The 27141-nt window shown below is 44.0% G+C and overlaps 2 protein-coding genes and 1 long non-coding RNA gene across 5 annotated transcripts in view; 2 read left to right on the forward strand and 1 right to left on the reverse strand.

Moving 5' to 3' along the window:
- Nucleotides 1–100: 100 nt before the first annotated feature.
- PDAP1 (PDGFA associated protein 1) lies at nt 101–10149 on the forward strand. The gene is made up of 6 exons (XM_072597634.1): nt 101–211; nt 4317–4408; nt 6025–6135; nt 7170–7291; nt 8491–8642; nt 9367–10149. Exons 1-6 carry the CDS (start codon nt 199–201, stop codon nt 9423–9425), a joined length of 549 nt encoding a protein of 182 aa, XP_072453735.1. The 5' UTR covers nt 101–198; the 3' UTR covers nt 9426–10149.
- A 1907-nt stretch (nt 10150–12056) lies between these two features.
- Nucleotides 12057–14818, forward strand: LOC140497082 (uncharacterized). Its single transcript, XR_011964520.1, has 3 exons — nt 12057–12145; nt 13385–13465; nt 14731–14818. It is a non-coding gene; the product is annotated as an uncharacterized lncRNA (long non-coding RNA).
- A 4718-nt stretch (nt 14819–19536) lies between these two features.
- ARPC1B (actin related protein 2/3 complex subunit 1B) overlaps nt 19537–27141 on the reverse strand; it is a 48178-nt gene continuing 40573 nt past the window's right edge. For all 3 annotated transcript variants that reach the window (XM_072597626.1, XM_072597624.1, XM_072597627.1), the window contains 4 exons: nt 25930–26005; nt 23154–23347; nt 21625–21715; nt 19537–19897 (listed from right to left, as the gene is read on the reverse strand). In XM_072597626.1, coding sequence (XP_072453727.1) covers nt 19859–19897; nt 21625–21715; nt 23154–23347; nt 25930–26005 — 400 coding nt within the window. In that variant the 3' untranslated portion in view covers nt 19537–19858. The remainder of the gene's footprint in view (nt 19898–21624; nt 21716–23153; nt 23348–25929; nt 26006–27141) is intronic.

Genomic DNA, 27141 nt, shown 5'->3' on the forward strand with positions numbered 1-27141 from the left:
CGGCGGCAGCTGCGGCACGCGAGCACGGCTTGAGCCCGCGGAGGGTTCCTTCTTTCGACCCCGGGGTGTGCTAGAGTCAGACGGAGAGAGACGGGGGAAAGGTAGGGAGGGTGGGGGGGAGGGGGGAGGAAGGCAAGAGAGAGGCGAGTTCCGGTTCCGGCGTCAGTTCGAGTTCCCGCAGCAGCTGCTGGAGCCGCGATGCCCAAAGGAGGTGAGAGGCGCGCGCGGGGCCCGGGAGGGAGGGAGCGGCGGCCCCGGGGTCCGGCCCCGACCTCGGCCCGGGCCCCAAGCCCGGCCGCGTCCGTTCTGCAGGCCGGAGCCCGGCTCGGGGGGCCGTGGCCTCGAAGGAACCCGCCCGGCCCGTGTGAGGAGGCTCAGGGGGCCCAGCCCAGGCCCCGCCGTCCCTTCGGAGCGGGCGGGGCTTCCCGGCTGGGCTGGGGACCCGAGGGGCCGGAGAGGGAGAGGCCCCCCCCCCCCCCAAACCTCGGCTCCCGGGTCTGGCTCCGGGCAGGGTGGGAGGGGGAGTGAATGGAGGATCCGGAGATGGGGGCGTGAGTTCGGCGGCCCAGCTCGGATGGCCTGCCCTTAGGTCCTCTCTATCCCCTTCCCACAAGGAGGGGAGCTCTGTGGTCGGCCTGGAGAGAGGCATCCGGGGCACCCCCACCACCACCACCCCCCCCACACACACACCCCTGCTGGGAGAGAAGAGACTTTGCTCCGACTCTCCTGGGCTTCCCCAGCACTCGGACCGCATAGATTGCGGGGCGCAACCGAAGATCTACGTAGGCTAAAGTGGAGGGACATTGGTTCCCTGCTTGCTAAGCCCAGAAGGAGCCAGGAGATCTCCTGAGACTCATAGGGAGGAGTAAACTTTGCCTGCTTTTTGGTCTCCCAAAGACCCAGGCAGAGAGATTCCTTTTAAAAAGCGTTCCGACTTTTGGGTGTAAATGCCTGGAGTCGAGTGAACGGCTTGAAATGCGCTTTTGACCGTCAGGAGCAGACGCGAGTCCGAAGCACCCTCTGGGCGCTGGTTGGGGCTGTGCAGTCAGGCTGCGAAGCCCTCAGCCCCCTTCCAGCCCCGCTGGGAAAGACCGCATCTTCCCGATCGCCCCAGTCTGCTCGTTTGGGGGATGATCGGACCGACTCCCGGAGCAGTTCGAGGGATTTGTCCAAGGGCCCCAGCCCGGGCTTCCTGGTCTTTCACAGCATGACGCGTCCACGTCTTGTTTCTCTCTGCCTTGTGTAGGCTAACTGCTGATAGAAATATCGGAGTGCTGTTGTAGCTAGAACGAATTCTGCCTGGTTGTCTCAGAACAGCGCTTCACTTCTAGGGCGCCAGAGCTAGGTCTTTTTGGTTTTGAATCGTTTGTTGGGCTCCGCTTATGGTAAGTTTTGGTTGAGGTTGGAAGTTAGAATTAGAGAAACTGAAAACCAAAGCACAGATCACGTGAAACTTTCTCTGTAAGGAGCTTCAAGTGATCACTAGCAGATTTACATGGATTGATGTGAGGGGTAAAGAACACTAGAGCACATGAGAATTGGGCCTCATAACACAGTGTGTTAGGTGGGTTTTTTTGAGAAACTAAAAGTAAATCACATCCGGTAAGAGCAGACTCTAGAAATCAGTTTTGTGAATTGTTGTTACTGCGTGGAAAACTGAAAGACAAGGTACTTCATACTGCACTTGAAATTCGAATAGTCATTAAAAATGAGTGGTGGTTCCACAGTGGCACAATTACAGCACAGCACCTGCTGTCTAGGAAATCTAGGGAGAAGGAAGCAGCTTTGGGACTTTCGCTTGAGTCCCCACCTGGCTCAATAAGTGGATCTTGGAAACAGTGCTGTGCTTAATTAGAGAGGCTATGTTTTGTGGTGACATACTCACTGAAGATTAGATGGGCCCCAGGTTAAGTGGGTGAGAACTCCTCCAAGAATCAAAGCAAACACTTCATTCTAGCAGCAGTAAAATATGATGCGTGTCACCTGCTTTCCTTTCATAGAAATGAGAAACCAGTACGATAGCTTGAGCAGTGTTAGACAGTAAAACTAATGATATTTAGGCTTGCTTGAATTGTCAGCCAAATTTTAATTCTTAGACTTTTAGCCACTTTCTTTTTTTAAGTTTGAACCTCTAGGTTGCCAAAACCATCTCATTTTAAAAGACTTCTTCTGTTTTCCTCCTTATACTTTCTTTCTTTCAACGTGAGTGTTGTTTCATGAGTATAGGAAAGACATGGCTCTGTTTACTTTTTTCACTGCCATGTTATTACTTGGGGGGTTATTTCTTCTTTTGACACTAAAGAAACAATTTAACAGTTTTTCTTTTAAATGAAATCAGAGCTTCTCTAGGCATTGAGAGAGCTTCATCGAAACTAATGAACATATCAACTTGCTTGCCACTACATAGAACATTCCAGTTTCCATGTGTTGTTTGGTTCACTTTGCTTTGGTGGTTCTTCCCATTCACATTGTTAGTTATTGTGTGGTTTTTTCTCTTCATTCTGCCCATTTCACTTTGCATCCTTTCACACACCTGGTATGGTGGATTGAGGACAGGCCTCAGAATGAGAAGGAAGACCTCCCTTAGGCATACACAGACTCTTGTCACCCTGTGTATCTTTCTTCTCCTCTGTGTGCCCTGGCCACCTCTGTAAGACTTGAAGTTGCTGGTCTGCCTCTGTAGAGAGGAAGGTTCTCACAGGGAACTTCCTTGCCCTTATGAAATATATTTTGAGAATTCTTTTATGTTCACAAACCTAATCAATGGGCATCTACTTGGTTTCCATTTTTTGCTACTGCAAAACGTTTGCTGCTATGACTATTTTACTGTATGAGAACCCTTTCTCATTTTGACCTCCTTCGACTGTGTCTCTCACAGTGGGGTCTCTGGGTGAAAGGGTGTGACAGTCCCTTTCTTGGCATGATTTCAAGACGCTTAAACTTCTTCACGATACCGGGAGTATATAGCATAGAAAGCTTTCCATAGCCCCTCCAACATAAACTGTTCCTGTTTTGTCAGTTTGCTAAATGTAAACCTAAGGGTTGGTTTTTTCTTAATGATCAGGGCGATTTGTCCTATAATTATTAATAGTTTGCAATTCCTTAGAGAACCCTTTTACCCACTGGGGGATGATTCTTGGTCATATATGTTTGCATTGATTCTCCATACAGCAAACCCATATCAGAGATATTTGATGCAAAGTATTTTTCCCCCATCAACAGTTTCTCTACTTATCGTGGTTGCATCCACTTTGTTCATGCACAGACTTGTAATTTCAGGTACTTTAATCAGAATGATCTAGTTTATCTTTTGTCATCATCCCCTTCCTTCTTTGGTTCTTCCCCCCCACCTAGATACACATAGCTATAAAAATACTGGATCTGACTGTCTTATTATTTCTAATATTATAACCTTTGATGCTTAGATCACATATCTATTTCCTAGTCATTTTTAGAAAAGAATAAATAGACATTCCAGTGATTGTGCTCAGATGACTATTTTCCATGAATAACCAAGAGGGAATGTGGTACAGTGGGTAAGGTTTTGAACCTGGATGGGTACCTAAAGATCAGATCCCAGCTCAGATCCTAAATAGCTGTGTCACCCTGGGCAACTCAACCTCTCTGTGTATCATTGTCCTCATCTATGAAGTGAGGAGGTTGAACTAAAATGACCTCTGGAGTCCCTTCCAGCTCTAAATCTTTAAACCTACGAACTTACAAGAGAGTTTTGACTCTCTGTACCTCCTAAGATGAATAGCCTCCCTGCCTCCTTCATATGGGTGCCAGTGATTTCATAGAGGTCAGTGGTCATTTCAGGAGTCTCACTCCACTATCACCTCCTTTTGAATAAACAGCTGGGTTGGTTTCTTGACTATCTGAAGGGAGTCATTAGCTTATAGATTTTTCTTTGTCATCCATATCAGTTTTCCAGAACTTTTTGCCTCCATACTTTTAAGAGAAATGAGATAACTCTTCCTCTTCCCCTGCTCTTCTCCCACTTTTGCAGAAATGGGGGACCATGAGTGAGAACACCATATGTATCAAGACTTTTTTCTTATACTGAATACTTTAGCTGGATTTTTTGCTTCCTTTCAAAAATTCTTTTCTATAATAATAGTTCTTTGAGGGGAGGTGACAGGACAAAGTGAGAAATATAGGTGAGATGATATTGAAATCAATAAGACAAATATCAGTTTAAAAAAAAAAGAAATGTAAACTCTCTGTAGTACCAAACCTGAAGGAGGACAGGGTGAGTGTTCTGAGCAGTTAAGCACCACCGTCTTCCTTCCTAAACTGCAAATTCCCTTGTGCAGGGAGAAAAGGAGGCCACAAAGGCCGAGCCAGGCAATACACAAGCCCTGAAGAGATTGATGCCCAGCTTCAAGCTGAAAAACAGAAGGCAAGGGTGAGTGCTTCTATTTCTGAAATGTTTCCTTCTGTCATTAATCGATTTGAAAAACACAACCCTCTATGTATGGCATCTTAGGGTGGCATTCTATACTCTTCTATTTATGGACTCCTTTTGTAGTAAATGAAAAATATTATTTATTGGATGGAAAAGGGTGGGTACCTTGTCCTCAAGTTTTTGTCGTAAAGCCTGTTCCTACCTTAAAGCCCCATAGACAAAGCCATTCCTTTTCTTCAGAAGGAAGTCAGCTACACAAGTACCACATAAAATCCGTGACTGTCACTAGTCTTCTCTAGAGAAGACCCTCTACTCCAAATCTACCTTCTGAAAGCTTGGACTAACCGAGAGGAAATTAAATCTTGCTGATGTATTCAAAAAATAATTTCAGTGCACATTATGTGCAAGGCTTTCTGCTAGATATTTGGGGAAAGATTGGATTACAGAGATGGATGAGACAGTTCATACCCTCCAGGAGGTTATAGTCTAGTTGATAAGATACAAAAGGTAACTTGTTCAAAGCACTGTGTGACAGACGCTACATCAGCTGGGCCTTGAAAAGTAGATACTGTTTTTCACTCAACAGGGTGAGACGCAAGCAGGAGCAGTGGCATAATCAAAGGCCCATCTGAGGGGTTGTGAGTAATAGCTCATTTGGGTTCAGACGTTGAAGGAAGTTGTAGGTGAAGTTGGACTGGTAGTGTAGAACCATATAACGAACGGCTGAGGCTGGATGCTGTAAGCACTGGGGGGTCATGGAAGGTTTTTGACCAGTAGAACGAAAAGATCTCAGCAGTATCTTGGAAAGACTAATTTGGCCATGCACAAGAAAAACTGGAGGAGAAGGCTCCACTCTAGCTGAGAACAAGGTAACAGGAGCCTAAAGTGGAATGGTGAGAATTGAAAGGAGGATGGTGGATGCAAGAAACATGGGAGGGAAGAATCAGCTGGATCTGGAAGGAGAAAGAGGAGGCTTGAGTGGCATTTTATCATCAAATGTTAGTATTAGAGTTTATGTTCAGTTTGACTTCTAAAATATGTTCTGTAACTACCCACTGGGATAGCATCAGGGCAGCTTCATGGGACCACAAGAAGCTAAATGGAGTAGGGTTACCTGCTTCCCACAGACATCCTTTATTCACAATTGAGCCTTTTTTTAGGCTTTATGTTTCTAACTTCCATCAGGAGATCAGTCTACCCACCCGTAATTAGCACAGACGTAAATAATAATACCTTGTGTATTATAGCACACAGTCATTGACAAAAGGCCCTTCACATACATTATCTCATTTGATCTTCTCAACAATCCTCACTGTGAGGCTGGTATTATCCCCTTTTTACAGATGAGGTGACTGAAGTGCAGGGAGCCTTAATGGTTGGCCCAAGGTCACACTGGTAAGGGGCTGTAAGAGCTGAAAGCCAAACACAGGCCTGCCGACTTGTGTTCATGGCATCATGGGAAGTGATGTACCCATCCCCATGCAAACTGCCATGGAAAACACATAAATATAAGAAAGGCTCTTAAATGGCTTGGAATCTCACAGAGAGGTAATTAAAGTGGGTGTGTGGGTTCTGTTACTGCTGTCAACCCTTTAATTTGTAAATTCCTGAAAAAGGAAGAAGAAGAACAAAGTGAAGAACTTGGTGATGGGGCAGCTGGTGACCCCAAAAAGGAAAAGAAATCCTTAGATTCAGATGAAAGTGATGAAGATGATGATGACTACCAGGTATTGTATCTTATCAGAACATTAATCACAGATCAGGATTGGCATGTTCTTGTGATCACCAGCATACAAAGGGAAGACTGACAAACTGGCCACACCTCCTTCATTTTATTATTGGGTAGATGGAGGAACAGAAGTAAAATGATGCCCTCATTCACACAGGGTGATCGTATCAGAACTAGAAACACAAACAGAGGTCTTCTGGTTCCTAGTCTGGAATTCTTTTCTCTACCTCTTAGGGGGCGTGTTGTATAGTGTTTAAAGTCCTACTTGGAGAGGGGAGGCCTGGGTTCTAATCCCAGCTTTGACATTCCCCATATGAATGAGCATTGAAGTTATTTTTTAAGCCTCCTATTCCTCACCTGTAAAATGGGGGTGATGATATTTGTACCATCTAGGGGAGTAAGTAAATTGTAAACCTTGAAGTGTTTTAGAAAGATGTGGGTTGTTATTTTGTAATAGCTTTTCCTTGGACTTAGCACATCCACCACATGACATATGTGTTTTGCATCCATAAAAGAAAGCTCTCATTTTAGGGCTCATCTGCCCTCTTGAGCAAGCTCAGAAATCTGATCTTGAAGCTAATCCTGTGCTGTAAAAAGCATAAAGCTTCATTTTTCTCCTGTCAGCCAAGTGGTATGAACTGTATTTATTCAGGAGGACATGTGTCTATTGGCCGTACATGGGAACCTGCATGTGATTGTCGTAAAAAAAGAAACAGGCGTCTTTCTAGAGATGCTTTTTTAAAGGTCAGATGGCCCTCAGCTTTCCCTTTCAGGAGTCAGTGTTCTGCTTGGAACACAGATTTTACAAGTGATTTCACCACCTCTCACATGTAACTTTCCCTATTAGCTGTGGGTGGGAGTCTACAAGATGAGCAACTGCTCTGTCTTGTAGAAATCATTCTCTCCTCCCCACTTAAAATGAACCCAGCAGAGCTGCCAGGATAGCATATCTGGGTGGGTTTAATTTTGGCTCTCCAGGATGACCAATGGAAAGATTCACTAACCTGGAACCACCTTTCTTCCGAATCCTAGCAAAAGCGCAAAGGAGTGGAAGGGTTAATAGACATAGAAAATCCCAACCGAATAGGTCAGACAACCAAGAAAGTCACTCAGCTGGATCTGGATGGGCCGAAGGAGCTGTCAAGACGAGAACGGTAACTATCTGGTTTGGAAGACCTTCTGCCACTCTGTGCATGCTTGGGTGGCAGCCATCCAGGTAGCAGTATGGGTTTTGCTGACACTTCCCCCTTGACTGTCTGTCCCCCAAAACTCTCCCAGCACCTGTAGAAAAAGAGGATGATCTTTCGTCCTCTGCACTACCAAAGTAGTACTACTGTTGACTGCCTGTCACAGAATAAAGGCAGAGCTGGCTCTCCTTCACTGGAAGCAAAGAATATTGTTTCATTCCAAGGGAATATTTTTTTAGATAGTTGATAAAGTTCACCAAGCCAGCTGTAAACTGACAACTCCCAGACAGCTGCAGGAGGAGTCCCTGGGCAAACTCACCCTACAACAGAGGGGCTTTTCTCTTTGTGATAGTAATTAATCTGTGCAGAGGTTGAATCTATGGTCTGCACTTGATTCTTCCTTCTCTCCTTTAATGGTTGAGGCTCACTTCCCCCACCCCCAGTTGTGTGCATTGCTTAGCCTTAGAAGCTTTTCTGGTACTGGCTTTGGTTAGGACCTTATTGACTATAAGTGGCAAGTTTTTGGAGACTTCCTAGTTGCCATTCCACAGTTTTAAATGGATTTCCCTTACTTGTATAGGGTTTTATTAGTCTCAGTGTTCAGCTCAAAAAGAATTAACTCTATTGAGTTTTTTGATGTTGTCTGCAATAGAAATAGCACTGCCTTAACTAGAAAGCTTAAGGTCTTGTTTACAATCTCCAGTCGTATTTAGAATCTCTTTCCTTAGGCTTCTCCCCAGACTGATTTCTTCTCATTAGCTGTCTTCCCCCTTCCCATCTTTCCCATTATTCACCAACACTGCACATGACTGACATTCTCATTGTTGTTCTCTGCCCTGTTGTCCAGCTCTAGCGCCCTTCCTCCCATGTCATTATAGTGCCACATTCAGAACGCTCCTAGAGAGATCCTTCTCTTTAAATTGTGTCCCCTTCATATTTCTGTATCAGATTGTGTAACATTAAATCTGCATTTGTTCATCTGTTGCTTTTCCACGTCCTCTCCCTTTCCCCAGCACATGTCGAGGATGCCCCAAAACAGACTGACAAAGGTCACATCTCTTTCTCGTTTTTGTCTTAAGGCCTCCTTCCTTTAAACTGCACTTTCTCATCCTCATGTTCACAATGTCAGACATTTCAGTTTTAAATCATTTTTTTTACTCCAATAGAGAAGAAATAGAAAAACAGAAAGCAAAAGAACGATACATGAAAATGCATTTAGCTGGTAAAACAGAACAAGCCAAAGCAGATCTGGCCCGACTAGCCATCATCCGGAAACAGAGAGAAGAAGCAGCCAGAAAGAAGGAAGAAGAAAGGAAAGGTAGGAGGCTGTTCAGTGAGCCCTGAAATCAGCGACTTCTGAAGCTGCTTTTTTTCCGTATCCAACACATGATGCTTTTTGTAGGAAATGACTGGGAGAAATCATTGCCTGTCTGATATCTATTCCTAGAATAGCACGCACATCACCAGTGAATGAGACTCCCGAGTTTGATATTGCTTTGGTTTTAGATGTCTTATATCTACGTCCTCCAAACATGGAGACCCAGTTGGAACATCCAGCCTTTTGAATCCAGAGGTGAATGCCTCTGGAAACACATTTGTCCAATTTCCCCTTGCCCTTGAGGAACTATACACATCTAGTTCAAAAGGCCTAAGAACTCTACTATAGAGACAGGTCCCAAGTGACTCTAGGGCTTTCTTAACCTGAACTTATTCTCTTGTGGCTCACCTGGAACCAGAGTGGGTATTGGTCCACTACTGTCAACTCAGGTAGGTTTCTATAAGAGATGCAAGATGTAGAGGCACCCCTGACTCAGCAGCCCTTTTTTCAGAAAATGGTGGTCTTATTCAGTTACAAATAAAAAAAATGTGAAAGGAATATTGAGAACCCTTCACACTCCCTCACATGATTGGCAGGAAGCCATCTGCCCAGCAGGATAGGATCCAGATGACTTTTGCCTATGCGTATCTTAGACCTCAGGTCTTTTCTAACTAACTAGCTAACAAAACTAGCATTTACGTGTTGTTTCATTTTTTTTTCTCAGCAAAAGATGATGCAACTGTGTCAGGAAAACGAATGCAGTCGCTCTCCCTGAATAAATAAACACAGTGCATGTGGGAGGAGGAAATGCCAGGGAACTGTGCCCAGGGCCTGCCAGGACCTCTGCCGTATTGCATCCCACACTGGTGCCACCTGGAGTGTACTGTGGCATCCCCCTCCACCTCGTGGAGCCACAGACGGCGTGGATCCTCTTCATCTTGGCACAGAATTCCATTTGGGGCAGGGGGGATGGGCAGGGGGGGGCAGCTGCTATCTTGGGGGCAGAAATAATGCAGAAAAGCATTTCTGTGTGTAACAGTTTGAAAAGTCTGGGTGTTTTCGCTGTTTTTAGGATTCAGAACACATAGCAGGGGGGAGGGGATGGTGGGGTGGGGGAGGGTAGGAAAAGCTTCAACTTGTAGATTACATGGGGTATGTCAATTTGGGTGGGGTAGGGGTGACCCATAGAAAGATTCTAATGAAAATCCTGGGTCTGTATTGACAGGGCACTCATCTGCACATTTTCTCCTGAAATCTCTGCAGTCTGAGTGTAGTAATAAACGTCTGGGAGCCCGTTCTCATGTGTGTTCTTGGAGGGGTGGCCCTCATTCATTCCATCCCTCTCCTCTCTTCTCGTTTGTTTTCTCCCTTTGACTAGGTCTAGTGTCCATTTTTAACCCTATCTTCCATTTAAAGAAAAACCTTCATTTACTGGTAAAGGCCCAAGCAAAACATACTCAAGAAATTAGACTTGTATATTTGGCTGATTAAAATATAAATTATCATATATTTTGTCTTTTCCTTGATTATTTCTCCTTTATATCCATTTCCAGACTTGGAAATGGCATAACCGCTCCAAAACTGATGCCTGATGGGGTCCTTTCCTGCCAGATCATCCAGGGTGGACTTAAGTTTCATGACATCAGCACTGGCCATTTCCCATTTCAAAAAGGTCTGAGTCTTGGGCATCTAGTCACTCCCAAGCTAGGTTTTAATGAATATTGTTTCCTGTCTTTGGATAGCAGGAAGGATTCTTTTCTGCAGGAACCTTAATTTCCTTTTCATTGCTTTCAGAAGCAGCTAAAAAAGAACCACTGTTCTTTCTATTCATCGGTTTCTCATGCTGCCTGTGTGATTTTGAGCAGGGTCCTTTATCCTTTAGGCCTTGCTTCTCTTGTGAAAAATGAATTGCCCAAGAATAAGAATAGTTCCTCTCTACTCCACGCCAGTTAGACCACATTTTGATTATTGGATTCAGTTCTGAACCCATTTTAGGAAAGATGTGGATAAGCAAGCTGGAAAACATCGATAAATGGGCCTCCAGCAGTGTTGGGCTTTGAGGTCGTCATACCATTTGAGGAGTAGTTAAAGAAAATGGGGACAATAAGTCTAGAGAAGATGACTTTAGGGTTCTCTTGAAGCCTGCTTACATGGAAAGAATCATTAGACCCGTTCTTCCCAGTCTTAGAGGGCAGCATCAGGATCTCGAGTGGTGGTTGCTGAGTCATATTTTAAGTTTGGTGTCAGGAAACATTGAGAGCTCCCCAAAAGTGGAATGGGCTGCCAAGCCCTGGGGCTGATGGGTTACCCCTTGAAAAGTCTTTAAGATGCATTGTCGGAGATTCTTGTTTTTTGTGGCTCCCTTTCAACTCCAAAATTCTGTGACTAATCTAATCACTTTATAAACCCTTAGGAGTGAGAAGCCATAGCAGTGGTGGAGAGGTAGGAAAAGCTTCATGTAGGTACTTTCTCTGTGGTAGAAGAAGCTACTTGTGGAAAATTATCTAACAAGCCCACATCACAAGTTCAGTTTGTTTGTTTGTTTTCAGTCATGTCTTGACTTCACGATCATGCTTGGTGTTTTCTTGGCAAAGATACTGGAGTGGTTTGCCATTTCCTTCTCTGGCTCATTTTACAGACTGAGGCAAACAGAGTTAAATGACTTGCCCAGAGTCACACAGCTAGTATCTGAGCCTGGATTTGAATTCAGGAAGACTCATCTTCTGACTTCAGACCTGGCACTTATCCACTATGCCGTGTATCTGTCCTATTACAAATAAGGTGGTTTATTGTGACAGCCTGTTCTTTGGGACCTTTTGGAGTAACTTGTAGGCTAGAATAAGCTGTCTTTTTACTGCAATCTTGCTTGACATAGCAGATAGAATTCTGTACTTAGAGTCAGAAACATCAGGTTTTTGAGTCCCATCTCAGATGCTACCTGTATGCAGTGTTGCAATCTCTCCGACATTTAGTTTTCCTCTTTTGTAAACTGGGCATAATAATATTTATTACCTATTTTGCAAGGTTCTGTAGTGAAAATCAAATGAGATAATGTAGCGAAGCATTTTGAGATATTTAAAGCCCTTATATAAATGCTTTTTTTTTTTTTTTGGCAAGCATATGTTTTGTATTCAAACAACATGGCCAGCCCATCAGAGTTGTGCTCTCTGAAGCATAGTTTGAATACTTGGCAGTTCAGCTCGAGCAAGGACTTCAGTGTCTGGTAACTTATCCTGCCAGGTGATCCTCAGAATCTTCCTAAGACAGTTCAAATGGAAGTGATTCAGTTTCCTGGCATGGTGCTGGTAGACTATCCATGTTTCACAGGCATACAACAATGAGGTCAGCACAACGGCTCAGTGGACCTTCAGTTTGGTAGTCAGTCTAATACCTCTTCTCTCCCAAACCTTTCTTCAGAGCCTCCCAAACACTGAGCCAGCTCTAGCAATGCATGCATCAACTTCATTGTCAATGTGTACATCCCTGGAAAGTACACTACCAAGGTAAGTGAACTTATCCACAGCATTCAAAACTTCTCCATTTGTTGTAACCGATGGTTCCATGTATGGATGATGTGGTGGCTGATGGAGCACCTGTGTTTTCTTGATGTTAATTGTTAGGCCAAAATTAGCACAGGCAGTAGAGAATTGATCCATACTTTGTCGCATCTTAGCTTCAGAGGCTGTATTGAGCATTATGAAGAACTCACATGGGGCAGGTGATCACATGGTGTTCAGAAGAAGCAATACAAGGACACTCTCAAAGTCTCTCAAGAACTTTGGATTTGACTGTGTAACATGGAAAACACTGGCACAGGACCAATCAGCATTGTGTGCCCACATCAGAAAGGGCACTGTGCTGTGTGAGCAAAGCCGAATTGAGATAGCATAAAGTAAACGTAGGATGCGCAAATTTGGAGTAATCACCCCAAATATTCACACAGACTATCTGTACCCAACCTGTGGTAGAGCATTCTGAGCTCGTATTGGTCTGATCAACCACAGTCAGACACACTGAGATTTCACTTTATCATGTGATGTCATTGGTCCTTTTTGAGAATAAAGGACAACAAACAACCAATAAATGCTCTGGTCTTGTTGGCCTTCAGGCTCGGAGAGGACCAAAATGATGTCACTGTTGGGGTAAAGGTGCAATGTGTCCAGCTCTGGCTGAGCAAACTAGCCCTATCTCAGAAGGCTCAACCATGGGTCTAACAACAGAGTCCACATGAACATTTGTAGGTGGAGCTATCTCTACATCTGTATGTTCTCAGATTCCTTTTGAAGTACTGCAGTTTGCTTATAGAGGACAGCACCTTCTGGTCCTGTGTCAGTATCTCCCATGTCTCACAGTCAATTCCAAAGTTCTTCAGAGAGACTTTAAGAATTTTCCTCGTATATCTTTCGTCCTCTGGGTGAGCACTTGTCTTTTGTAAGTTCCTCAAGTAGTCTTAGGAAAGCATTCATTTGGCATTCAAACAAAGTGGCCAGCCCATCAGTTTTTCTATGTGCAATAGACGGAATGAACACTTGGCAGTTCACCCTGAGAAAGGACCTCAGTGTCCGGTACCTTATCTTGCCAAGTGATCTTCAGAATCTCCCTAAGACAGTTCAAATGGAAGCCTTTCAGTTTCCTGGCATGGTGCTAGTAGACTGTCCATGTTTCACAGGCATACCACAATGAATTATTCCTTCAGTTTGGTAGGCAGCCTAATATCTCTCCTCTCCCACACTTTGCTTCAGAGCTTCTCAAACTCTGAACCCCTCTGGCAATACATCAACCTCATCTTCAGTGTGAACATCCCTGGAAAGGATACTGCCATGGTAAGTGAACTTATTCGCAGCCTCCAACATTTCTCCATTTGCTGTAACTGGTTATTTCACATAGGAAGAGCGTGCTGTTGGCTGGTGGAGAAGCTGTCTTTTGGTGTTTGTTGTCAGGTCAAAATGAGCAAAGATTGCAGAGAGTGGATTCATACTTTAAATATAAATAACTGTCATTAAATGCTTGTTAATTGATTATTCAACCCTTCCAGGGGAGGGTGGGGAGAAGAAAAACATTGGGAGGACAGCAGTGTATAGTGGGAAGAAGACTAGCTGAGGAGTCAGGACCCAAGTTCAGATGCCAGCCCTGCCCCTACTCCCTTTGTTAGTCTGAAGTTATGATCTTCCTGGGCCTAGGTTTCCTCATCTATAAAATGAGAGAGTTGGACATGACAGCCAAGCCCCTTCCAGTTTCTATGATCCTATATGAGAAGAAATTGCTTGGCTTCTATAGATAAGATGTACTCAACTCTACTGGTGGGAAATTTTCTTAGATTAGGTTGTCTAAAGTTGGCAGGTTTTTCTATTTACTTTTCAATAAATTGGCAAGCATGTAAGCACTTAATAACATCCCAGATACGTGCCAGGGTCTAAGATTAAGCCAAAAATTAAACATCTCCTTACAAGGAGTTTTCATTTTACTAAGGGGGAAACGTGCACATATCAATTAATACAAACGAAATAGTGATTTGCTTTGGAAGTTAGGGACTGGAGCACCAAAATGGGTAAGTGGGAGAAGACTGGTAGAAGTATAGGTGAGGAGAGAGCATTCCAGGCCTGGGAGGGTGGAAGGGGGTGTATCTGTGGAGAGGAGCCTATATTGGTGCATGAGGATGGGTGCTCTGTTCCCAGGCCCCCTCAAGGCTTCCCACCCAGAGAGAAATCAGGCAGCTAGGCTGGGAAACCAAATGCCCAAGGCCTGAAAAGTGTCCTGCCTCAGACCTGGAGACCATTGAGGGAAGAGAACAGAAAACAAATCCAAGGGAAGCCTGAGGGAGGTGGGTGTTGGTTTAAAGCTGCAACAGATATGAATCACTGGCAAGCCCAACTTGCAAGTGCCCAATAAACCTTAAGAACACTTAAATTAGAGGGGATGATATAAAACCATATGTACCTTTTGACCCAGCGATACCACATGTAGGGACACGTACATGCGGGAAAAGAACCCACGTGTACAAAAATAGAGCTGAGCGAGTTGTGGTGTGTGATTGTAGTAGAACATGGTACTATTGTACTTTAAGAAATAATAAGTGGGATGCTTTCAGAAAAACCTGGAAAGATTTAAGTGAAGTGAGCAGAGCCAGGAGAACATTATACACAGTAATAACCATGTTGTGCAACGATCAGCTGTGGATGACTTAACTCTTGTCAGCAATAGAGTGGTCCAAGACGATTCCAAAGGACTCATGAAAAGTGCTGCCCACCTCCAGAGAAAGAACTGATGGAGTCTGAATGTGGATTGAAGGGGCTATTTTTCAGTTTATTTTTGGGGAGGGAAAGGAGGTCTATCACAACATGACTAATGTGGAAATAACATTTTGCAGGATTGCACATGTATAACACATCAAAGTGCTTACCATCTCAGGGGAAAGGGAGGAAGAGAATTAGTACCTCAAAAATTTTTTTAAATGAATATTAAAGATTCTTTCCATATAATGGTGGGGTATTTTTTTAAACCCAATACCCCGCCAATATTTCCCCCAGAGTGTCTTTGTTAGCATTGCTTGCCTTAGAAAACTTGCAGCTGTGTTCATTTTCTGTTTATCTGATAAACTTGGCCTGTATACTATGCTAAGAAACAAGTGTTCCCAGTAACTCCCTACAGACTCATCCTTCTGCCACTAATTGAACACGTGTTCTTAGACTAGTTACTTTCCCCATTCTCAGTTCCAGTTTAGATATACTCTTAATTATTCAAAGCAAATGCACCTAAACAATGTTCTACTCCCACATGCTTTCCCTTCAGAGCAAGAGTTTGGGAATTCACACCCAAATCAAGTCCTTGAATTCATTCTAGGGAAACCCTAAAACCCAGGATAATCTCCAAATGACTACCCCTCTACTCCCTCCCAACTGATGGTGACCTGGTGTTGGATCCAAATGCCTTTGGCTTCTCAGGACCAGAGTGAATCCCAGTGACCCACTCATGGCCTAAAGCTGCATCCTTAATCTGGGCTTAAAGCAGATTCACCAGCATTTATGAAGTATCTACCCTGTCAGATGTTACTGGAAACTAGCGACGCAGAGACAAAAAAGAAAACCATCCCTTCCTTTAAGCAGCTTACCAGGAAAGGACCCAAGAAAGGCTGGGCATAGCGACTTTTGTCCTAAAGCAAGGGCTATTAATCCGGGAGTCAATACACTTGGATGAGAGGAAAAAAATGATAGTTATTTTCACTAACCTCTAAATGAAATTTAGCACTTCTTTCCATTTATTTTAGGCATTTAAAAACATTCTAAGAAAGGATCCATAGATTGGTAGGCTGCCAAAGGGGTCTGTGACCCAAAAAAGAAACCTTCCTCTAGGTGGGGCTTACATCCTATAGGGTATAGAGCCATAGCCACCATCATAACCTGACAGAAGAGCCTGATACCACCAAGATTACACCAGGTAAGCACCTCAAATCTCCAGGGAGGGTCTATGCTGTTAATTGAACACGTATTCTTGTTACAGTCTTTTTATTAAGGGAATTTATTCTTTAAAGTTTGGGTTCATTCAAAGGGTCGCATTTGAGGACCTAGAGGACCACATGTGGCCTCGAGGCTGAAGGTTCCCCATCTCGGTCTATGTCATAATCACACATGGCCATTGTAATGCCTTCCTGAGGGAACCATGGACTCCACTGGACCACACCTGGGCAAGCCCTTGTTTTTATAGCTGCCCTGACTGAGCTCTGACTAAGACAAGAGAGTTTACCCTGTTTAGGTTACTAGCAACATGGTTCTTACAATAAAAAAGGCAGCAGAGCTGTCCATGAGATCATGGGCAGAGGCTTCAATCTCTCACTTGTCTCTAGCAGCACTTTTAGATTTTTCCTCTCCAGATGCATCTGTGAGTCATGGCCTCAACCCCTTGTTTTGCCTTCCTTAAGGCTATAGATCCTGAAGGACTTGAACCTGGCAGATTAGGACATATTGATTTGTCCCTAATCAGTGCTAATTTTTAAGTCGACAAATTGTACATAGCTGAGATGCAGAACCCTAGAACCTCCAGGTAAGTCTGGATCAGAAAATCTGGCTTCAGAGAGGGAAAGACAGCATCTGGCAAAAGTCAGATTTTTAGTGATGGTGGCTGTCTCGTTAGGGCACTATGGTGTCAAAGACCCTGTGCTGGGCACCGGAAATTTATGTTTTTTATTATTTATTAGACATAATAGTCTATGATTTCATCACAGTGGATAGAACTGCGGACACTGAGTCAAGAAGATCTGAGCTCAAATCCAGCTTCAAACACTGTGTGACCTTGGGCAAGTCACTTAACTTCTGCCTTCGTTTCCTTATCTGTAAAATGGAGATATTAATAACACCTACCTCCCAAAGTTGTTATGAGGACTACAATGAGATTTTAAAAGTTTTTAGTACAGTGCTTGGCACAGAATAGGTGCTTTATTATTATCATTATTCAATGTAAGAATATCCTTTACCAATACTGTCAGTACCTCTGCAGTTTCTGCTTAGAGGCACTGAGAAATGACTTCCCCAGAGTTGTACAGCTAGTATTTGGCGTAAGGTGGACTTGAACATAGGTCTTCCTGACACCAAGGGGCAGCCGTCCATTCACTGTGATTCTGCCTCTTAAGCCTTAGAAATCAAAGGTGGAAAATCACAATCCCTCTCTTAAGAAGCTTACACTGTAATAGGAGGAAGGCAACAGTATACAAGGAAGATACAAAATAGATTGGAATGGGGACAAAAAAGTGATCCGGATCGAGGACACTAGGACCGCTTGAGGCAGGAGAAGGGCTGTGGCCTCAGGAAACCAAACTAAAGCTGGCCCTGGAATTGCCCCTCTGAAGGATTCCCATGGGAATTGGGGGTGCTGGGGGGAGTGTGTTCCAAACCTAGGGCATGCAAAGAAGTACCCAGGGAGGTCAGGGGAGAGCTGGCAGGAGGGCCAGTTTGGTTGCAACGTAGGAGGCATGAAGAGGAGTATTGTGCAATGAGACTGGAAAGTGGGTTCCAGAGCCAGGTTATAGAGTAGGGGGTCAAATGCACATAGAAACCAGGCCATTAAACCTTAAGGAAGGATCCCTGCAGACCACATACTGACTTAGAAAACAATACAGCAACTTTATCTATGTTCTATTGTATTTTTATTTCTTTTGTTAAATATCTCCCAAATACTTTTTTTTTTGAGGCAGTGGGGTCAAGTGACCTGCCCAGAATCGCACAGCTAGTAAGTGTTTGAAGCTGAATTTGAACTCAGGTCTGACTCCAGGGCCAGTGCTCTATCCACTGGGCCACCTAGCTGCCCCCCAAATATGTTTTAATTTGCTTAAGGCTGCACTTGAGAGTTGTGTGGGCTGCATGTGGAGGTCTTTAAATGCCAGGCTGAATAGTTTCTTACCCCTAGCAGACAATCAATGAAGAGTTCAGCACTGGTCAGCCCTGTGCATTAGGAAGATTGCTGTGGCGAGGCATGCAGAAGGAACTGAGGAAGGGAAAGGCTGGGAAGCCTTTTAGACTACTACAATATAATTAGCACCTGAATTTGGCCAGGGAGGTCAGATCATGGGATCATAGCTTGAAAACTGAAATGGACCACAGATGCCATCTAGTCTAATCCCCTCATTTTACAGATGAGGAAACTGAAGTCCAGGGAGGTGAGATGTCTTGCCCAAGGTCCCGTGGATGTTGTTATTGTTCAGTTTATCAGTCATATCCGACTCCTTGTGACCCCATTTCGGGTTTTCTTGTCAGAGGTACTGGAGGGGTTTGCCATTTCTTTCTCCAGCTCATTTTACAGGTGAGGAAACTGAGGCAGACAGGGTTAAGTGACTTGCCCAGGATCCCACAGCTAGTGAGTGTTTGAGGCTGGATTTGCTTGTGAAGATGAGTCTTCCTAAGTCCAGGCCTGACCCTCTATCCACTGTGCCACCTAGCTACTCTCGCACAGGTAGTAAGTACCAAAATAAGGATTTTAACCCAGGTCTTCAGGCTGTATGGCCAATGCTCTTTCCCATTACCCTAAACACCTCACCTCTGACCCATCCCCACGGGCCCTGACTGGCACTCTGTCAACTAATCCCCTTCCTGGAGCCCCCTAACCCAGAGGTGTCAAACACATAGCCAGGTGGTCACAGTACCCCCACTGCTCTGGGAACCAGCTAAAAAATGGGAAATATTTAACAAAATAAAAACACAGTAAAACATAGATAATGTTACATTGAAAAACTAAGCCAATATATGACCTGCAGAGGACCTTAGGGATCAATTAGTGACCCCTTTCCTATTTGAGTTTTAACACAACTCCCTTAACCACCAAATGTAGACTCAACCACCCACTATGAGATAAAATGTACTAAACCTTCAGAATCAAATAATATTAAAGTTAAAAGACACTTAGGGGCAGCTAGGTGGTGCAGTGGATAGAGCACTGGCTGTGGAGTCAGGAGGACCTGAGTTCAAATTCAGCCTCGGACACTTACTGGCCATGTGACCCTGGGGAAGTCACTTAACCCCAATTGCCCTTCCCCCCTCCAAAAGAAAGACACTTCGAAGATGATCTGGTCCAACCCTTTCAGAAAATGAAATTCTGGGGCAGCATGTTTATAATGGAAGGGGCACTCTATTAGGATGTAGGTTTGAATGTGGGCTCTACCCATGTGGCCTTACTCTCTCTGGGCCTCAGCTTCCTCCTCTGGAAAATAAAGGTGGGAGGAGGGGTTGGACTAGATGTCCTCTGACGTCCTTGCAGCAATGACTCTATGGCTCCATGACTCTGTAAAGTGACTTGTACAAGGTTCCCAGCTGGATAAACAGCCAAGCCAAGACTGAACCAGGGCCTCAGACTCCCCAGTACAATGATGTTCCTATTCTGTTATGACAAACAAAGAAAACAGAGGCAGAGGCACCCTTCAGTGTCCGCTTTTATTCTCTTGACATCTTGAAGCAGCTTATGACCAGCATAGTTCTGTTTTAAATACACATATAAAAGAAAGCATTTATGCCAAGGGTTTTTCCCTGAACATTTAAGAAAAAGGTCCCCATGACTCTTCTGAAGGACCTCTTCAGAGGGAAGGATGGGGTTGCCCAGACACTATGGGCTGTGATGAAGTCAGATTTGCAAAAGGAAAAGGGGAAGCAAAGCTGGCATCCTGGAGTATGCCTGGTAGCCTAGGGCCTTCTGCTCCTGGGAAAGGTGAGAAGACCACCTTCCTGTTAGGATCTGGCTCATTTGATCTTGAGATCTTTCAGGGCTGACTCCAGGCTCTGAAATGAGAAAAGAGATGGGGTTACTCCTCATGTCGCTGGACAGCTCCCTTGTCACACTACCATCCTGGAGGTGTGTGTGTTCGTCCTTTGTTGCCGAAGAAGACCATGCCATCAGAGAAATAATGACATGACTTGCACTTGACTTTGTTTTGAGTGATGGAGGGCTGTGCAGGTCACTAGCCTGACTTCTCCTCCAGAGCCATCTGAATCCAGTGACCAGATATTCATCAGGATGACTGGAGATGACCCAGGATGAGGCAATTGGGGTTAAGTAACTTGCCCAAGGTCACACAGCTAGTGAATGTCAATTGTCTGAGGTGAGATTTGAACTCAGGTCCTCCTGACTACTGCACTGGTATTCTATCCACTGTGCCACCTAGCTGCGCAAATCCTGGAGGTAGGGAGTGGGGGTGGGGCCCTGGGCCAGAGGGACACAGCTGGGTGGTATAGCTGGATAGACCACTGAGCCTGAAATCAAGAAGACCCAAGTTCAAATTCAGCATTGGACATTTATTAGCTGTGTGACCCTGGGCATGTCACTTAACCTCTGCCTACCTCAGTTTCCTCAACTTTAAAATGGAAACCATAAAACCTACCTCCCAGGGTTGTACAAATGAGAGAATATCTGTAAAATACTTAGGATAGTGCCTGGCACATAGGAGATACTATATAAAATGCTATTTTTTTAAAAAAAGGAACAGAGAGGGGGAAAAATCAACAGCATAGGATAGACCAAATTTCAACACTAAAGCTCCTTGTTTAACAAACAAGATTCGTGGTTATGGGAGCCCTAATACATAACCACACTCAGGTCTGGCTTCAGTAACATCAAGAGCCTCACAACACCCTTTTTGGCTACCTCTACCTTCTTCTGACGTTGCCTTAACCACCCTACACTTGTCACCTGGTCCTCTATCAACTGATCTCCTGCCTGGTGTCCCTTAAACCACAAGATGTAGATAGCCACCATCAGAAGATAGAATGTTTGACTTGCAGTCAAGGTTGTGTGAGTCTGGAAAAGAAATTTAACGTCTGAGAATCAGTTTCATCTGTAAAATGGGGGTAATAAGAGCACTTTTTTTCACAGGATTATTCTTAAATCTCTGTAAATATCAGTACATGACCAGCACTGATTACTTGTTTGAGACCAAGAGGTACACACCCAAACCCTCCTTTTAGTGAGGGTCCTCAGAAAAGCGAAATTTAATGGAAAAAAAAACCCTAGATAAAAATTACAAACCCCCGCAGCCACATCACCTCAGCCCTAACTCAAGGGACATCCCTCTCAGGACATAGCTTCCTCACTCTTTCTGGTTAGCTCTCCCACCAACCATCCAACCAAGGAAACTTTAAAGGGAAGAACTCTGACTTTCCCAGGTCTTGTGAAATGAACCCAAAAGGACAACCGGAAACCCCAGCTGTGGCCTATGTAGCCAAATGTTCTTTGGTTGGAGGGAACCTGCAGCCTCCAGGCCATAATGTGGCCCTCTAGGTCCTCAAGTGCTGCTCTTTGACTGAATCCAAACTTCACAGAACAAATTCCCTTAAACAAAAGGATTTGTTCTGTAAAACTTGGACTCAGTCAAAAGGCTAGGTCCTCAGTCAAGGACCTAAAGGGCCACATGTGGCCTCAAGGCCACAGGCCCCTCACCCCTGGGGGGATTGCCTGGAGCTGAGAAATTCCAAGCTGCCATTTGCTCATGCCTAGTTGATCTTGGGCTCACCTTCACATCCCAGATGCTCATCCCTCCATCCATCCCGGTGGTGCAGAACTGGGAGCATTTGGCTTTCCCCCCAGTGAGTACAGATATCTGACTGCAAAGGAGAATGAAAAGGTATGAGCACAATTCTGTCCTGTCATGGAGTTCAGCACAACAACCCCAGGACAGATGGCCCTCCCTGAACTCACAGTTTCTTTTCCACATGCCATTCTCCCACACTCATACCCTCTCCTCCCCATTCCACAGCAATACCCCAACCTAAGCTCAGCATTCTCTTTGAACTCAGTGAACATCTACTCCTCCTCTGAAGGGTCTGGTGGGATCCTCAGAGACTTCAGGGCAAGAACCCAACAGATACATCCTGAGAAAATACCCCTGCTGGGTTCTTCAGGACACCTAGATTCAAATCCTGCCTCGGATATTTTATTAACAAATCATTAACCTCTCAAACTTGCTAGCTGTGTGTCCCTGGGCAAATCACTTAACTCTGTGCACCTCAGTTTCCTCATCTGTAAAATGAGCTGGAGGAGGAAATGGCAAAGCACTGCAGTATTTCTGCCAAGAAAACCCCAAATGGGGTCACAGAGAGTCTGACACAACTGAAAACTGACTAAACAACAATAAAACTCTCTGTGCCTCAGTTTCCTCATCTGCCAAATGAAGGAGTCAGACTTTGGTAACCTTTAAGGTCCCTTCCAACTCTACATCTAGGATCCTATGGTTTCTTTAATACTAGTATTCCTATTGGCTGAACTTGAACTGGTCAACTACTAGTACCAGACCTAGAACATGGCATTTTGGTATGAAAAAAGTTGAATAAATCAGATTTTGAACTACTTTGGTATTTTTTTTAGGCAAGACCTATGATTTGAGCCATTTCAGGAATTCCCTGGGTGAGAATCCTCTCCACCAATGCATCTACAGCTCTTTGTAGCTTATGATCCTGAGGGTTGTCCAGGAGCACCAAGAGGTTAAATAAGTCATCAGAGGTCACAGCTGGGAGCATTAGAGACATGAGTAGACCCTGGTCTTCCTCTCTCTCCACTACATGATACTGCCTCATCCTTGCTTAAAACAAGACCAACAGCTAACAAAATTCATATAATTAAATAGCTGCTAGGTTCTACTTGACCTGTGTGCTTAATTTATAAAAATTAATGGGGCCAGGATTTGTATGGATTTCTAATCACATAGCCCACTACTGAAAACCATGGATGGTGTGATCCACACCCCTAAGCTTATAGCCTGTCAGCTCCAGAAAGGCTTATCTCATATCTTACCTTATCTCATATCATGAATCCCCAAGTACCCTAAACTCAACAATCAATTACCAAAAGGATCCTACTTATTCCATAGGGCCCAATAAATAGGCCCTGTCCTGTAGAGCACCCAAACCCATCTTCTGCACCTGGAACCCACCCTCACATCTGGACCATCCCTGCTTCTCCAGCCTTAGCTCCAACCTTCATGTTCAGCCACATTCCCTCTAAAGAACCTCACCCTCCTACCCCAAGACTGGGCCACCCTGATACCTGACACTGTTCTTGTGCAGTGTGTCCAGGCTGGCAGAGGTATCAGAACTGGCCCGCTTGTCCAGGCTCTGGAAGCGTTCCCGGGCAGTCATGCCACGCTGGGAATTCTGCTTGGGCACATCGAGCCGCCCTCCGAAGCTTAGCACACCAGATCCCCCCTCATAGGTAAAGAGCATGGGAAAGCAGTCATGTCCCTAGGGTAGGAGAAAACCATAGTTAGTAGTAGAGAAAGTTATTGGCATATGGTGAAAAGAGTCGTGGATTTGGAGTCTGGTTCCAGAGTCAGTTCTACTTCTTGCTAGCTGCATGACTCTGAACCTCAGTTCTCTCATTTGTAAAATGGGAATAATAAAATGCATGCTATCCATTTCAGAGGGTTATTATATGGGAAGTGCTTTCTAAACTCTTTGTTCAGTCATTTCAGACATGTCTGACTCTTTGTGACCCCATTTGGGGTTTTCTTGGCAGAGATACTAGAGTGGTTTGCCATTTTCTTCTCCAGCTCATTTTAGAGATAAGGAAACTGAGGCAAACAGAGTTAAGTGACTTGCCACAGCTAGTAAGTATCTGAGGCCAGATCTGAATTTGGGTCTTCCTGACTCCAGGGCCAACACTCTATCCACTGCCCAAAGCATATAAATGTGGACTGGAAAGAAGGCGTGCCATAGGGCATAGAGTAGCACTTCTTAAACCGTGGATGAATGTGAGGGTCATGAAAAGTTTGGCAACAGTAAAAGGTCTCTGAACAGGCAATGACCAAAAATTAATTCAAAATCAGATTCGTAATGAATCCAAGGTGTTTCTGGCAGTACTTTCCTGGGCTGCATTATGCATTTTCACTGCAGCTTTGGTTCTGAACACACAGCAAGCACACTTTACACTGCATGTGCTGTCATGCCCCACAATGCCAGTGAATGCCATCAGAAACACCTCAGCTCAGAATGGAAACTACCGTATGGTATGAATTACAGTGTTTTTATTGCACATACAAAATTGTTAATTGAATTTTGGCTTGAGATTAGGACAGAATTTCCAACAATTTCTGAAATAGCCCTAAACCAGCACTTTTTAACCTGTGGGTGGCGACTTCATATACTAAAGGGGTCACAAGTAGAAAAAGTTTAAAAAGCCCTCTCAGTCCTGACCTGAATTCAAGTCCTAACTCTGATACTGACAGTGTGACACTGGGTAAGTCCCTTAACATCTCAGTGTCCCCAGGCAACTCTCCAAAAATACAGATTGCCAAGCAGTACCAGTCTGCATTGGCAGATGGGTTTCCTGACTTGGTCTGATTAGAAAAAAAAAATGTACACAACTTAACTTAGGAAGCCATAAGACAGAGCAAAGAACATAGAAGTAATGTGTGTTGTCTCTCCATTGGAAGATAAGAGAGCAGGGGTTTTTCCATATTTTGTCTTTGTCTCCCCATTGCCCAGTACGGGACCTAGGTGATTGATGGATAGATAAATAATACACATATCATTATCCCATTTCACAGATGAGGAAACTAAGGATTCAGTTAGTCCATAATGACACGGCTAATAAATGTTGGAGCAAAGGTAGAAACTCAGACCTCTAAGAACTCTACCTCTAAAAGTCTAGCACTTGATCTGCTATACTAAGCTGCCTTGAAATAACATCTGACTTCCTATCTCACAGTGGTTGTTGAGGGGGAAAGCATTCCATCAGACTTAAAGCAATATAGAAATGGGAGCTATACATCCATCAAACTGACTAAAACCAAAACAAAAAAAAGCAATGAAATTCAATTCTGTAAAGACTATAGAGAAATATGTATACTTATACATCATTAGTGGAACTGCAAACCAGGAAAATCTCCTTATAAAGCAATGTATAGTAAAAGTTACAAAAATATTCATGTTCTTCACTCCAGTAACTAATTAATTCCAGTAATTAATAGAAATATGCCTTGAAAATGTCACCAAGACTAATGTGGAAATATGTTTAATGTGATTGTACATGTTCAACCTTTATCAGATTGCTTGTTGCTTGCCATCTTGGGGAGGGGGAATGAGGGGAAAGGAGTAAGAAAAAACTTGGAACTCAAAATATTACAATAATTAATATTGAAAATTATCTTCACATGTAATTGGACAAAATAAAATACTATTAAGTGGGAGAGAAAGTGTCACCAATAACTAAAACAAAAAAAATGAGCTGTATGCTCAGAGATATTCATAGCCTCCTTAGTTGTAACTATAAAAAACCTGGAAATGACTTAAATAGCCAACAAAAGGAAGGAAACCGGCATTTACTAAATGCCTACTGTGTGCTGGATCCTGCTAAGCCCTTTACAAATATTATCTCATTTGATCCTCACAATGACCCTGGGAGGTAGGTGCTATTATTATCTACATCTTATGGTCGAGGAAACTGAGGCAGGAAAAGGCTAAATGATTTGTCCAGGGCCACACAGTTAATAAGCTTCTGAGGCTAGATTTGAACTCGGGTCTTCCTTACTCCAAGTCCATCTAGCTATCTCCCATAGAAGAACAGTTAAATAAATAGGAATAAATATAATGTAATTAAGATTAGTCTGAGGAATAAAAATCAACATGGACTTCTTGTGAAATAATGGAAAAAAGGGGGTGGTGACCAGATGAATAGAGTGCCCTATAAAAAAAAGTGATTGGGTGAAGAAATAGCCATAGTGGAAACTCAGACAGAGTGACTGAAATGCACCTATTGGAATGTAAATAATTATAAATTCCAAGAAGAAAGAACCATGTGAACTAACGGAGTTTTTCTCGCTTACCGCCGCCACAAGGCTGTTTTCAGTGATGAAGGTAAGTGCCAGGAGGGGCAGGGTCTCCGAGGCCAGGGAGGCCACACTGGGGAGGAAGAGAGCAAGAGGAGGAGTGTCACATGCGGTCCTGCTCCATCAACCCTGCCCGCAACACTTTTCCTATCCTATGTACAGTCAGAGTCAAGACCAAGCCCCACCCCAAACTCAGGGATGTGGAGAGGATGCATGAGGAATGGAAGGCTTTGACAGGTTTGAAGTGCTGCAAGAATGTATGACTATCTAACCATCTGTCCACTTCCCTGACATGGGATGGATGGGAAGGAGAAAAAAAGTAAGTACAACCCAGCAACTGCTGGCAAACAGAGAATATGGCAGCGACAACAAAAACGAAACAAAACAAAACACACGAACAAAAACTCAACATGGGACAGACGGAATTAGGATCTGCAGAAATGGTGGTCACATGGTGGGTCACATCTCATAATAAATACTTCATAGGAATAAATACAAAGTCCCAGGCATCCAGAAAACCAGTAACATAGTACAAGATGAGGGAGGTATGCCTAGATCACAGTTCAGGTGAAAAAGATGTGATGGTCTTGTTAAATGTTAGTTTTTTCAGTTGTTTCTGACTTTTTGTGACCCCATCTAGGGTTTTCTTGGCAGATTTATTGGAATGGTTTGCCATTTCCTTCTCCAGTTCATTTTACAGATGAGGAAACTGAGGCAAACAGGGTGAAGTTATTTGCTCAGGGTCACACAAGTGGTAAGTGTCTGAGGACAGATTTGAACTCAGGAAGAAGTCTTCCTGACTCCAGGCCCGGAGCTCAATCCACTGCATCACCTAGCTGTGATGGTCTTGTGGACTAATAATTCAGCCTATCAACATGGCAAGCAAACTAAAAATCTTTGGTTCCATTAAGAGGCATAATGCCCAGATTCAAAAAGTTTGGAGTCCCAGTGGACTCTGCTCTAGTTAGACCACATCTGGAGTATGGAGGTCACTTCTGGCCATGATATTTTGGAAAGGATATTGGCAAACTAGTATAGCTAAGGGAAGGAAAACCAGAAAAAGAGATTAAAATTACAGTTAAAATTCCACAATAGAAAGACCAGCTGAATGGACTGGAGATATCTAAGCTAAAAAAGAGAAGGCTTCAGAAACACATAATTTCTTCAGATATTTGAAGGCCCTCCTTCCTTTCACATGAAAGAGAGATG

Source organism: Notamacropus eugenii, chromosome 3 (genome assembly GCF_028372415.1).
Source record: "Notamacropus eugenii isolate mMacEug1 chromosome 3, mMacEug1.pri_v2, whole genome shotgun sequence".
NCBI classification, from domain to species: Eukaryota; Metazoa; Chordata; class Mammalia; order Diprotodontia; family Macropodidae; genus Notamacropus; species Notamacropus eugenii.